Source organism: Trichechus manatus, unplaced genomic scaffold (assembly GCF_000243295.1).
Source record: "Trichechus manatus latirostris isolate Lorelei unplaced genomic scaffold, TriManLat1.0 scaffold00117, whole genome shotgun sequence".
Classification (NCBI taxonomy): domain Eukaryota; kingdom Metazoa; phylum Chordata; class Mammalia; order Sirenia; family Trichechidae; genus Trichechus; species Trichechus manatus.
In genome coordinates, this window is record NW_004444053.1 from 1,125,367 (window position 1) to 1,138,848 (window position 13,482).

The window sequence follows — 13,482 nt, forward strand, 5'->3', positions numbered from 1 at the left end:
GGGAGATTGTTATGTGTGGAGCTAAGATGGATGTGGGAGAGAGGAGAGAGGAAAAGGAGCCAAAAACATAGAAACAAAAAAGAATGCTAGGGGAGCTTGCCGTTGGAGTGGAGAGATGAGAGACTATGAAATGGAGAAAAACAGAAAGGGGAGGAGGAAGAAAAAAATGAATAAATAAGAATCAGAAAAGTTAAAGAACCACAAAGTTCCCACAGATCCCACTGGTGCAGCTATGAGCTCTGGGGAAGTCGCTCTCAGGTGTTGCAGTACAGCCTGGCTAGAAGGCATAGAGGTATGCAACGCCAGGTATTCAGGGAACAGAATGAGAAGGAAGATAATAGAGAGATGATTAACTGAGCAATGAAGAAAGACAAAAAGGGAAAAAGAGGAGAAAGAAAACAAAACAAATTAAAATAAACAAAACAAGAAAGGCCCCCAAAGAAACAGGAAAAAAAAAAAACAACAACAACATAAGAAGAAATGCCCTCAGGGATCCCTCTGCATGTCTGTGCAAGCTGAAGGGGAAGTCTCCTTGCCCCGCAGCACCGCCTGGCCGGAAAGGGCTCCCAACTCAAGAAAAGGAAAAGAAAACAAACAAACGAACAAGTCTCGGGATCCCACCAGCGTGGCAGTCCAAACCGAGAAGCAGCTCCACACTCGAACGTAGCTCCGCAGCCCCTCAGGAAGAAGCAAAGATGGCACACGGAGCCAGGTACTTGAGCGAAGGGAGGGGGAGGTGGCGAGAGGCAAGTAAGAAATCAAAAGAAGCAGAAAAAAAAAAGCAACACTAGTAGCCAATAAATGGCACTCAGAGAGCCAGCTAGTGCGGGCTGGTGTTTCTGGACAAGAGACTGTCTGTGGGAAGCAGAGCTGGCCGAGTGTGGATGAAGAAAGGTAGAGAGTGGGAAAGCATATATCACAAATTACCGGAGCTCTGCAGCCCCTCAGGAATAAGCAAAGATGGCACACGGAGCGAGGTACTCATGCGAAAGGAGGGGGAAGTGGGGAGAGGCAAGGAAGAAATAAAAAGAAGTGGAAAAAAAGCAACACCAGCAGCCAACAAGTGGCACTTAGAGAGCCACCCGTTGGAGTGTGTGGAATCCAAGCAGCCGCTGTTTCCCGGTCAAGAGACTGTGGCCGCAGGAAGCAGAGGAGGCCGAGTCGGGGTGAAGAAGGGTGGGGGTTGGGAAAGCATATATCGCAAATTACCGGTTGTTTTGTCTCCCGCTGGAAGCTCCGTGAGGCTGCTTTCTCGTATCCCCTGTTTGCTGGTCTCTGATAGGAGTCCAAGATGGCAGATCCGTGCTGCGTTAGCTGGTAGGGGACCTCTGCATTAATCTTTCCTAGCTCTCCGTTCTCTGTAAGTTTTCTCACTCCATTTGGTGCTTGGCTGAGTTCTTTATCTTTTCATTTGATGTTTTAGGGTTTCAGGATTGTTGTATTCTCTGTTCGGCTTAGTTTTTCCCATCTTTGCTGTGGAGGGACAGCGTGGTGCTTCTGCCTAGAGCGCCGTTTTGCTGGAACTCCGGCAATGTATATTTTAAAAAATCATGATTTCTTTGTGGTACAGTTCCCAAGGAAGAAAGAGTAGATTTAGGATTTTATGCACAATGAGGTTTGGGATGTTTTGGATTTGCTTCATTGAGTTTACTATGAGTTTTGGTAACTTTGTGTGAGTGACATTACCTATATCTAATTGAAAGATATTTATTTCAGAAATTAATTCTTAATTTGCATTTCAAATTAACTTCTCCCAGTAATGTTTGTTTCCAGGTTAGAACTTTGTGTCCCTAACCTTTTTTTTAGGTTGTGTCTTTTTTTTTTCCCCCTCAGATAACTCTTTTTTTTTTTTTAATTGTACTGCAGATGAAGGTTTACAGAACAAACTAGCTTCTCATTAAAAAGTTAGTACACATATTGTTTTGTAACATTGGTTACCAGCCCCACAACAAGTCAACACTCTCCCTTCTTGGCCTTGAGTTCCCTATTACCAGCTTTCCTGCCCCCTCCTGCCTTCTAGTCCTTGCCCCTGGGTTGGTGTGCACCTTTAGTCTCGTTTTGTTTTATGGGCCTCCTTCCATCTTCTGTTGATGCTTCCTTTATCATTCAATATTTTCCCTGTATAATCCTTCAGTATTGCAACTTGAGGCTTGAATTTTTTTCTTCAGTTCTTTCAGCTTGAGAAATGCTGAGCACGTTCTTCCATTTTGGTTTTCTAACTCCTGGTCTTTGCATGTTTCATTGTAACACTCTACTTTGTTTTCTCGAGCCACCCTTTGAAATCTTCTATTCAGCTGTTTCATCATTTCTTCCATTCTGTTTAGCTACTCCATGTTCAAGAGCAAGTTTCAGAGTCTCTCTTGACATCCATTTTGATCTTTTCTTTCTTTCCTGGCTTTTTAATAACTTCTGGCTTTCTTCATGTATGATGGCCTTGATGTCATTTCACAACTCGTCTGGTCATCAGTCATTAGTGTTCAGTGTGTCAAATCTGTTCTTGCAGTGGTCTCCAGATTCAGGTGGGATATACTCCACGTCATATTTTGGCTCTCGTGGACTTGCTGTAATTTTCTTCAGCTCCAACTTGAACTTGTTTATAAGCAATTGATGGTCTGTTCTGCAGTCAGCCCCTGGCTTTGTTCTGACTGATAATATTGAGCTTCTCCATCGTTCTCTTTCCACAGATGTAGTTGATTTGATTCCTGTGTATTCCACCTGGTGAGGTCCATGTGTATAGTGACTGTTTATATTGTTGAAAAAAGATACTTGCAATGAGGAAGTCATTGGTCTTGCAAAATTCTATCATGTGATCTCCGCCGACATTTCTGTCATCAAGGCCATATTTTCCAACTACTGATCCGTCTTCTTTGTTTCCAGTTTACACATTCTGATCACACTAATGCATCTTGGTTGCATGTTTGATCAATTTCAGACTGCAGAAGTTGGTAAAAATCTTCAATTTCCTCATCTTTGGCCTTAGTGGTTGGTGTGTAAATTTGAATAACAGTCATATTAACTAATCTTCCCTGTAAGCAGATTGATATTTTCCTATAACTGACAGTGTTGTCCTTTAGGATGATCTTGACATGTTCTTTTTGACACTGAATGTGACACCATTCCTCTTCTAGTTGTCATTTCTGGCATAGTAGACCATATGATTGTCCGGTTCAAGATGGCCAATACCAGTCGATTTCAGCTCGCTAATCCCTAGGATATCAGTCTTTATGCAGTCTATTTCATTTTTGGATTCACACTTCGTACATTCCACGTTGCAGTTATTAATGGATGTTTGCAGCTATTTCTTCTCATTTTGAGTCATGCCATATCAGCAAATGAAAGTCCTGAAAGTTACTCCATCCACATCATTAAGATCAACTCTACTTTGAGGACGCGGCTCTTTCCCAGTTGTATTTTGAGTGCCTTCCAAGCCGAGGGCTCATCTTCCAGCACTATACCAGACAGGCTCATCTTCCAGCACTGTACCAGACAGTGTTCCACTGCTGTTCATAAGGTTTTCACTGGCCAGTATTTTCAAAGTAGACCGCCAGGTCTGTCTTCTAGTCTGTCTTAGTCTGGAAGCTCTGCTGAAACATTTTCCACTATGGGTGACCCTGCTGGTATTTGAAATACCAGTGGCATAGCTTCCAGCATCACAGCATCACACAAGCCACTATAGTGCAACAAACTAACGGACATGTGGGGAATAGAAAAATACTACCCTAAAATACACAGTTGAATTATGGTAGAATTGGGACTAGAACTCAGGTCTCCTAATTCATAGTCCTTCCCCTATGCTATGCTGAAGTGATAGTTTTACTTTAAAATATTGCTGCCTATGTTGTGCCCAGTGCAACTGTTAGTTACTAATATTAAAATTTGAAGAAATGTTGTAAATCAGTCTTTCTCAAAAATTGTAAATAGCACACTGTCAGGTACTTCCCAGTCAGTTTATTGTGATCTATCAAGTCTGTCTCCCTGGTTGATAAAGTTGTTGAACATTGGGATTGTCTCTTTTCATTTATATAAATCCAAGACCTACTATAATAAGAACTTGACAGTTTAGAAAATAAACATTTATGTAGTAATTGGTCAAGCACATTCTTTTTAAAGACCTAATTCCCTGCACCTTATCCAACCCTACCACCAGGACCCACCTTCTTACGTCTGCACCAACTCTGGCTTTCTTCGGTGGCTGTACTTCGAGAACACAGAAATTTATAGATATACTATAGATAAAAGTTGTTAAGAACATATTATAATGTTCTGATAAACCAGTCTTTGGCCGTATAAAATAGTCCCTAATCAGTTGCACTGAATCAGAACATCCCATTTAAGGTCTCTTGTCATTATTCTGTGTAAAGTGAATAAAAGTTGAGTAGCAGCAGAGAACCAAGTAGTTCTTGCATTTATTATTTCTGATGCTGAAATTTACCATTAGTACTACCATTTTTAAAAAATCTTCACTAATTAGTTTGTTGGTTTTTTGTTTGTTTGTTTTTTGGTGGTAAAATACGTATCAACAAAAAAATATGTTATCAACTGTTTCACAGTCTTATACAGTTTAGTGACATTAATCATGTTCACTATGCTGTGCAACCCATCACCACTATTCATTTCCAAAAAAATTTTTTATCACCCCCCAAAAAAACTCAGTACCCCTTAAGGAATAGCTCCCTAGCCCCTGGTCACCACTGATAAACTTTTGTCTTGATGCATTTCCTGTTCTAGATACTTCCTATAAGTGGAATCATGCAATATTTGTCCTTTCAAGTCTGACTTATTTCACTTGACATAATATTTTCAAGGTTCATCCATGGGCAGCGTATATGAAAACTTTTTTTCTCTTTATGGCTGAATAATATTCCATTGTATATATGTACCACATTTTGTATATTCATTCATCTGTTGATGAACATTTGGGTTATTTCCAGCTTTGGGCTATTGTAAATAATGCTGCAATGAGCATTGATGTACAAGTATCTGTTTCAGTCCCTGCTTTCAAGTCTTTGGGTGTATCCGTGGGAGTGGAATTTCTAGGTCATATGATAATTCTGTTTTTAATTTTTTGAGGAATCTCCAGAGTGTTTTCCATAGCAGCTGCACTACTTTATATTCCCACCAGCAAGGAATGAGAGTTCCATTTTCTGTACATCCTCTCCAACACTTGTTGTTTTCTACCATATTTTATGGTAATAGCCATCCTAGTAGGAGTGAAGTGGGATCTCACTGTGGTTTGATTTGCATCTCCCTAATTACTAATGACATTGAGCATCTTTTCATGTGCTTGTTGGCCGTTCATATATCTTCTTTGAATAAGTATCTATTTAAGTCCTTTGCCATTTTTAAATTGAGTTGTAGGAGTTCCTTATATATTCTGGATATTAAACCCTTATTAGGTACTTTTTCCCAGTCTTGTAGGTTGACTCTTCACTTACTTGGTAAAGTCCTTTGATGCACAAAAATTCTTAATTTTGATGAAGTCCATCTTACCTATTTTGTCCTTTGTTGCTCGTGCTTTTTTTAAAACAATCATCATAATTTTCACATTACTTGGGTATATTTTAAGTCTTTCTAACCTCAATATCTTTTGATGTAGAAAAACATTTTTCTATTATAGGAAACTGACACCAGAATGTTAAATAATTAGTACAAGTTTTTCTTAGACCCTCAAAGAAGTTGTTGTTGGTTTCTGTCGAGTCTGACTCATGACAGCCCCGTGTGTGCAGAGTAGAACTGCTCCATAGGGCTTCCAAGGCTGTGAGCTGTCTTCTGAGGCGCCTCTAGGTGGGTTTAAACCGCCAACCTTTCGACTAGTAGTTGAGTGCTTAACCATCTACACCACCCAGGGACCCCCTGCAAAAGGTTTTGAGACTTAGTTGGAGCTGGGACAAAGAATCTCTAATTCAGATAGTTTTACATACTGCTAACCAGCCCTCAAAGGTTTTTTTTTTTTTAACCCTTTATTTTTCTTTTAGCAAAGTAATAAAATATTTAGTCTTCACTAAAATATTAATAATGTACTTTTTTTCCAGAGAGTAATGCCTTCTAGCTTTTTCCTGTTGTTGCGGTTTTTTTTGAGAATTGACGGGGTGCTTATTAGAATGAATGACACGAGACTTTACCATGAGGTATCTATTCTCATTTAATGAATATGCTAATTGATATTGGGCCTGTTCATGTTGTTTCACTGATAGCCTGAAAATTGGAAGTTAAATAATGTTTTATATCGTATGGAGATCCCTCTAATCTTTAAAATTGGATGTTTCACACTCACTGTTGATTGTGTACGATTATTGAAACATTGCATCTTCTTTTCCAAAAGTTCCTATAGCTGAAAATGTTTTCTAAATGAGTCCTTAGTGGAGGATCTGATGCTTCTTTTTTTAAATCTTGTATGTACTAAATGTGTGTTTAAGAAAACTGTACCTTAACTCTTACCCCTGTTTACAGTATTTATTGTTAATATAATGTGCTGATATTAGAGATACCACTCATAGCTTCCTGAAATTTATATTACATGGTTATTTGATAGTTGTTCTAAAGTTTGAAAACTGTGTGTGGTAGAAAATTATACTCTTTCTGAAGGAACTGTTAACATACAGGGTTTTTTTTTATAAGTGTTGGAAAAAATGGGGGTTAAGTTGAGTTACGAAAATTCTTCTAGCAACTTTGTAGCAGCTTTTCCTTTATGAATGAATTTCTAACTTCAGATTTGTTAACTTTAGATTAACTTATCTGGAATGATGAGTCAGAGAAGATCCCACCAGTGTTAGTCTCAGTAATCATAGTAATGATTAACTCATAACAACACTAAGAAGCAAATACTGTTTTTATCCTCATTTTATAGCTGAGGCCACTGAGGCAAAGACAGGTTAAGTAAAGTAATTTGCCCAAGTTATACAGCTAGTAGGAGGCAGGACTGGGATTTGAACCCAGTGATATGGGATTAGACTGGTGTTTTCCCAAAACCTAAAGTTAGGATGGTTTCTTTTTATTGAAATAATGAGGTGACTGTGCTGGACCTTTTTCTTTTTAAAAGTAATAGGAAAGTAGTAAAAACAGGCTGTTTTCCTAATTCAGAAAGAGTGGAATCTAAATTTTAAAAGTGTTTAGATTTTAATTCAATAGTACTGACTTTTAGGAATTTATCCTAAAAAAGATTCTTTCATTCAGTAATCCAAAAATATTAATCAGGCAAGTACCTAGAGTTTAATGAACATGGATGTTCACTGCAGTGTTGTTTATAATAGCAAAAATAAAGGAAGGGAGGGAGCCAAGGAGGAAGGAAGAAGAGAGACAGGACAGAGCTGAATGCCCTTCAATTGGGCATTGTAAGTTGTTTTATATCAATATAGTAGAAAAATACACAACATAAAAAATGATGGGAGAGAGTGATATTTAACTGATTTGGAAAGATGTATGTTTCAGTGTTAAATTTTTTAAAAGCGAGTATGAACCTTTTTCTATAAGATTTTGTGTAGATTTCTAAATATTAAACGTAGTGTTATCTCTCAGGAGCCATGATTGCTGATGAGTTATACTCTCTTCTTTATACGTTTATATTATATGTTTTTTTATAGTGAGCATTCATCTGTTTTTTATATAAGTGATTGAAATTTTAAGGGAGTATAATTTTGTAGCTTTTTATTGAAAACTGTTTCAACAAAAAACAAATTGTAATAAAATCTTAAATGGGAAAAATTGAAGTACAACAAAACACTGATTTTAAGTAAACAGTTTGGTAAGAATTTTGTGGAAATAGGAGAGAATAAAAAATTTTAAACATTTTTTTGGAACATAAAAGTAGTCACAATTATGTAGGGAGATGATAACACAGTTTAGGAAGAAAGATGTAGTCTCAAACTTAAAGTAAAATTAAAATCTCTTGTGTGTCTCATTTACATTTATCAAGGTAATGTTACTGATTGGCTTTCAAAATAAAACTTTTGCTTGTGTTTCTCTTATGTGGGAGTTATTAAATCTGTTTACATAGGTATCTGGTATTACTGTAAGTAATATATATACTATAGAACAAGATATTCTCATCAGACTTCACATTACTTTCATAACCTATTCTATAATATAGGCAGTTCTGTTTAATGGAGTAGATTTTGTAAATCAATATAAATAAATTTATTATGACTTCTTTTTGAACATAGGCCAACAAGACCTACATGTTACGAGAATATACATCACGAGAGAGCAAAATTGCTAATTTAATGGTACAGTATATATGCTTCTATTTTTAGAAGTTAGGTTGTAATGTTTTAAGTACTGAGTTTTTCAGCCCACCCTCCACACCTGAACATATATACTTAAATCCATTCATTCACTTAATAAGCTCCTTAAGATAAATCCTGCTGGAGCATAACTTTCCTGAGCTTACCTCAAATATAAGAACAGTCAGGGTTGTTCAATACCCTAGCCATCATCCAATCCAATTTCCACGTTTTACTTGGGGAGAACTGAGACCCAGAGATGTGACTTACCCCGGGTCACATAGCTGGTTGGTGGTGGAGCTGCAGCTGACACCAGTTGGATGTTTTCACTACCACCCTGCCACTCTATAATTTCTTTCTACCTGATCTTTTTTTTCCCTCCCTAAAATGTGGTGATTTTGTATTATGACTTGTTTTGGCATAATTGTCCTTTATTTTTTGCTTCCCTGGGACATGTATTTTTTGCTTCCCTTGGAACTTAGAATTCTATAATGGGCTGCTTAGAAAGAGATACCTTCTTGAAAACTTGATGTTCTTTTTTTACCCTTAATACTTATATCTCTTTACAAAATCCTAATTTTTCTCTGGGTGTAGAGTATACCTCCAGAAAAATTATGTCGATTCTGTTGTAGAATGCATACTGGGCTCTAACTGAAGACCAGTGCTTTTCAAGGTACAAAAGCAACAAATACAGAGAATTGGATTAAGATGCACAGGTTTCCCCCACTATCCAAAAGTAGAGTGTTCTTGTGCAACCTTTGTAAGCCAAAATGGCATAAAGCAAAGGAGCAATTACCATTAATTTAAATGGGAAAAATTTTTGAGCATTCCCAGACCCAAAAAATAACCAAATCATACCAAATAACACGTAACTCTTTTGTAGGGTTTCATGATACCTTAGGACACATCTTGCTAATGGATGCACCAGATAAATCAAGATAAAGCACAGATGCTCACAGACACAGTTCAAAGCTATGGTGGCTCAATGCTGAGATGCTGAGTGTAGTTCCGGGGGAAGAAACTTGGTGACACCACTCTCGCTGCTCAGGGTGTGTGGTGCCTCTAACGGCTTACTACACAACAAATGCTGAACCCTATTTCCACTTTTCACCTTTTTTTGGTAAAAGTGAAAATCCTCTTCGGATTTCTTTAGGTTAGCAAAAACACTTTGTTTTCTGTAAAGGCGAAGTGGTGTAAAGCAAACTTTCAAACAGGGAGGTATACTTGTATTAAATTCTTAGAACATTTATGGGAGCATTGTAAATTATATAACCCTATGCTCTTTGAGGAAGCTGAATGTTTCAGTAACAGGAGATACCTGTTATTATTAGGAGGACTTAATAGTGCTCCTTAAGAGCCCAGCTGCTAACCAGGAGGTTAGCAGTTCAAATCCACCAGCCATTCCTTGGAAACCCTCCGGGGCAGTTCCGCTCTGTCCTATAGGGTCGCTATAAGTTGGAGTCAACTTGATGGCATTGGGTTTGGTTTTGGGGTTTATTTTAAAACTGACATGCTTTATTAATGCTTGAACAAAAATATTTCCAAAAGTGCCAATGTGATCACTGAATATAAAATACTAATATGATTTATGTATTTCCTAGCATGTTTCACCTTCCCTCTTCACGGAGCCTAATGAAATATCACAGTATTTACCGATAAAGGAGGCAGTTTGTGAGAAGCTGATATTTCCAGAAAGAGTTGATCTTAACCCTGCAGACTCACAAGAAAATAAACCTGTGGAATAGAATGTGATGCAGCATATACGTGCCATGAAATCTGACTGGAGATCTTGGCTATTTGTAGGGGGGTATTTTTACTATGAAAATTAATTGCCTTGTTTATGTGCAGATTTTCTGTAGCCTTGAAAGAAAAATAAAAGATTGTTGCAGGCAGGTTCCACTCAACTGATGTTTGTACTGTCTTCAGGTTCATATTCCAGATTTATATTTTCTGGAGTTAAATTCTGATTTCTAAGTTGTCATAAAGTGGGACCTCAGTAGTAGTGATGTGTGTATGTCTCAACGAGCAGTGGGCATAATCTGCTTCCATCATGAAACGCTGTCTTCTATCATGAGGAGGTTAATTTAAATCCTCAAATCAGAACACATTGTGACTTCCATAGGATTTGTGGTTGTGCATGTTGATGTACTAGCTCCTCGCTTTGGGCTTTTTGTGTTTGCTTGCACTTGCGGAGAACTGTAACTTGCCACCTTGGAAGTTATTCTCGGACTTTAATGATCTCCCCCTGTAATTTTTTTAAAATATATTTCCCCCTAAATTTAATTAGCTTTTGAAGTTTGAAGAAAGTGTTAGACATAGAACCAAAAAAATCTAGGTTTTTTAGCTATTATGTCCATGGAAACACATAAACATGGTTTATCACTGACAGGATGCCACAGCTGTCTTTTTTTCCATCTTTAGGTGCTTTTTCTTATATTTGGTTCTACTTGTACTGACATTTTTGTACTTCCACTTTCTGTAAAATGTCAAAGTAAATAGATGCGTCGAATTTCATACTGGTCCTAAAAAATTTGAAGAGTTTTACCAGGGATTGTTTTTAGCAAATATTAAATCAGCTCCTAAAGCAATTAGATTAATTTTCTCCTTAAAATATTTGGGGGTAGGTGTGAAGGAGGGGGCTTATTTTAAAATATGAATATCGGTTTTTCTATTTTAAGATTCATGTTTCTAACATTACAGGGGATCCAGTAAAATGTAATAATTTAGTACAGGATCCCGGTACTACAGAAAGTACAAAAAAGTAAATTTAAAATCCATTTGGCTATTTTGATGATGACCCTTTATAAACATTTTATATCCTTTTCTGCCTTTCTAAATGGTCTTCATAAAGTGGAAAGTGGTTATAAAGCACCAAGTAAGGAATTAACTTGAAATGGACTTCTAAAAATATATTTTTAGAGGGCAGGGGAAAAGCTCATCTCTTTTTTTCTGGTTTGCAATTACTGTTGTACATATTTCCACCTGCTGGATACATCATTAAATAAGAATATTTAATTGAAAGTATTAGCAAAGCTCTTCAGGTGTTAGGCTGAAGATAAATTTTAGTGAAACAAATACACTTAGATAATCATTGTGTACCATGAGCGACAGGCAGGGTGTCTTTTATTAGCTGAATTTGATCATAAATGGTTTTGGTATTTATCTGCCTTCCACTGCATCACCTATAAGGTATAAAAAATCAAGACTTTGTTGGCTTTAAGAAAATACATGGCATGTACACTGTATATGAAATATACCTATATTTAAGTTAATGTTTTCTCTGAGTACAGCCAGTGTATATATTGTACTCACCTTTTTGTTTTACTTTATTTGCCATGCAGATTTGAATGGAACAGACTATTCATGCAAGTTATAAGAAATGAAAAACTTGTAAGAATGCACATTAGTTGGAGTTTCTAGGCTACATCATATTTTCATTTTTCTTTGAAAGTAAATCAGTATATTAAAAAATATATACATACATACTTTTTTTTAACTTGTTGATTCAAATGTCTTGTTCTCTGAATCAGTCTTAGATTACTTTTTTTGAGAATCCATTGTTAAAAATTGTAGGGAATTAAAAGACTTGCCCCCACCCCCAGGGTAAGAGGGGTAGGATGAGTGTACTTCTGAAAACTTCATTAGTTTATTACTATGGAGAATACCAAGCAACCTGTGTTTGCCTATTGCTAAATAAGACCTATGCCATTTCATATTTATTTGTTCCAAGTGTCTTTTTGTAAAAGGAATAAACAATAAAGAATTACTGATCTATGTTTTGTTCATTTATTTCACTTATTCTTAGAGCTTAATTAAAGAAGATGGTTTGGTATACTTTCTTGTTTGTGCTTTATGTGTTGTCCACTTGGTCAGCATTGTAGCTAGATTCTTCAGGCTGATTAAAAACGAAAATCTAACAGATAGCTTAGGATATAATCTCCCAGTTTAGCATTTGGGCTTTGATTTCTCCTCTCCTCTCATCCCCCTTCCCCCTGGTAGTTTATTGGATGTTTTAATCATTTAGTGTTTTCTGTGTTATGGGTTAATGTTTTCTATTTTTGAAAATTTATCCTGTGTATCACTCCATTTAGTTGTGAAAACTATGTGTCCAATACTGTACTAATAAGTACATTGATGGAAATAATGCTGAGTTAGAGAATAACAGAAATTAACTTAGTAGAGGTAGTCAAGAGTTCAGCTTCTCAATAGGATGTAGCAAGCCTCATGAGAACATCACACCCAATTGAACAAGGAGAAAGAACTAGATAATCTACAAAATTATAGCTTTGCTTGAGTGTATCAGAGAGTTGTGGTCATCAGGCAAGCAAGCAACTGAATCCCAAAGAGTGATAAGCCCCTCCAAGGAGATGGAACATACAAACTGTTTCACCTCAGGAAGAGCACAAGAGAGGTGGCTACCATTCAAGTGGGTGTAGGCGTGTAGGAATCCATGGGACTTGAGGGTGTGACAGAGAAAAACCCTCCTGTACTCTAGGTGCACTCTAAACAGAAGGTACCAGCGGCAACAATTGGAGACATTTGAAGCCTATGGTGCACTGAAGGTAACAATAGCAACAATATGATCCAAACCCAGATGAACTCTTGCCTACAGTGATGCAGCCTACAAGCTAATGGCTTGACGGAAGTGTGCACATTTTCAGGTGTAAATGATCTACTTCAGTTCCTTCTGTTCCACACATGATCTCTGGCATTCAACAAAAAAAGTTTCTACAGAGACACAAGAAGAAACAGCCCATTATCAGAAGGTAAAGCAATAAACAACCAGATTCAGAGACGACACTGATGTTGGAACTATCAGACAGGGACTTTAAAACAACTATGATTAATATGCTAACATATCTAGTATGAAATGTCAGTAGAGAGATGGATAAGAGCCAAGTGGAAATACTAGAATTAAAAAAAAAAAAAAAGATACCAGAGATAAAGAATTTCTTCAGAAAACTAACAGCTGAGGAAAGAATCTGTCTGCTTGAAGAGAGGTCAATAGCAATGATCTAAACAGATGCAAAGAGAAAAGGGCTGGGGGGTGGGGTGGAGTACAGGGCAACCAAGAAATATTGGAAAAAATAAAATACCCTGCTCTATAAAGCACTACTCAGAGAAATTAAAACCTAAGTAATGCAGACAAGTACTATGTAGGTGGAATGAAAGACTCAAGATTGTTAATATGCCACTTATCCCCGGATTGATGTACAAATTTAAGTGCAATCCCAATCAAAATCCTAGCAGGCTTTTTCATTAG

General features: G+C 37.1%; 1 protein-coding gene across 2 annotated transcripts in view; it reads left to right on the forward strand.

Annotated features, from left to right (window-relative positions):
- TIPRL (TOR signaling pathway regulator) overlaps positions 1-13,122 on the forward strand; it is a 53,783-nt gene extending 40,661 nt beyond the window's left edge. Inside the window, exons 5-7 of one of the 2 annotated variants that reach the window (XM_004384084.2) lie at positions 6,033-6,128; positions 8,160-8,222; positions 9,821-13,122. In XM_004384084.2, the coding sequence (XP_004384141.1) occupies positions 6,033-6,128; positions 8,160-8,222; positions 9,821-9,964 (303 nt within the window). In that variant the 3' untranslated portion in view covers positions 9,965-13,122. The remainder of the gene's footprint in view (positions 1-6,032; positions 6,129-8,159; positions 8,223-9,820) is intronic. The other variant, XM_023738430.1, reaches the window with a different exon arrangement.
- Positions 13,123-13,482: the final 360 nt, after the last annotated feature.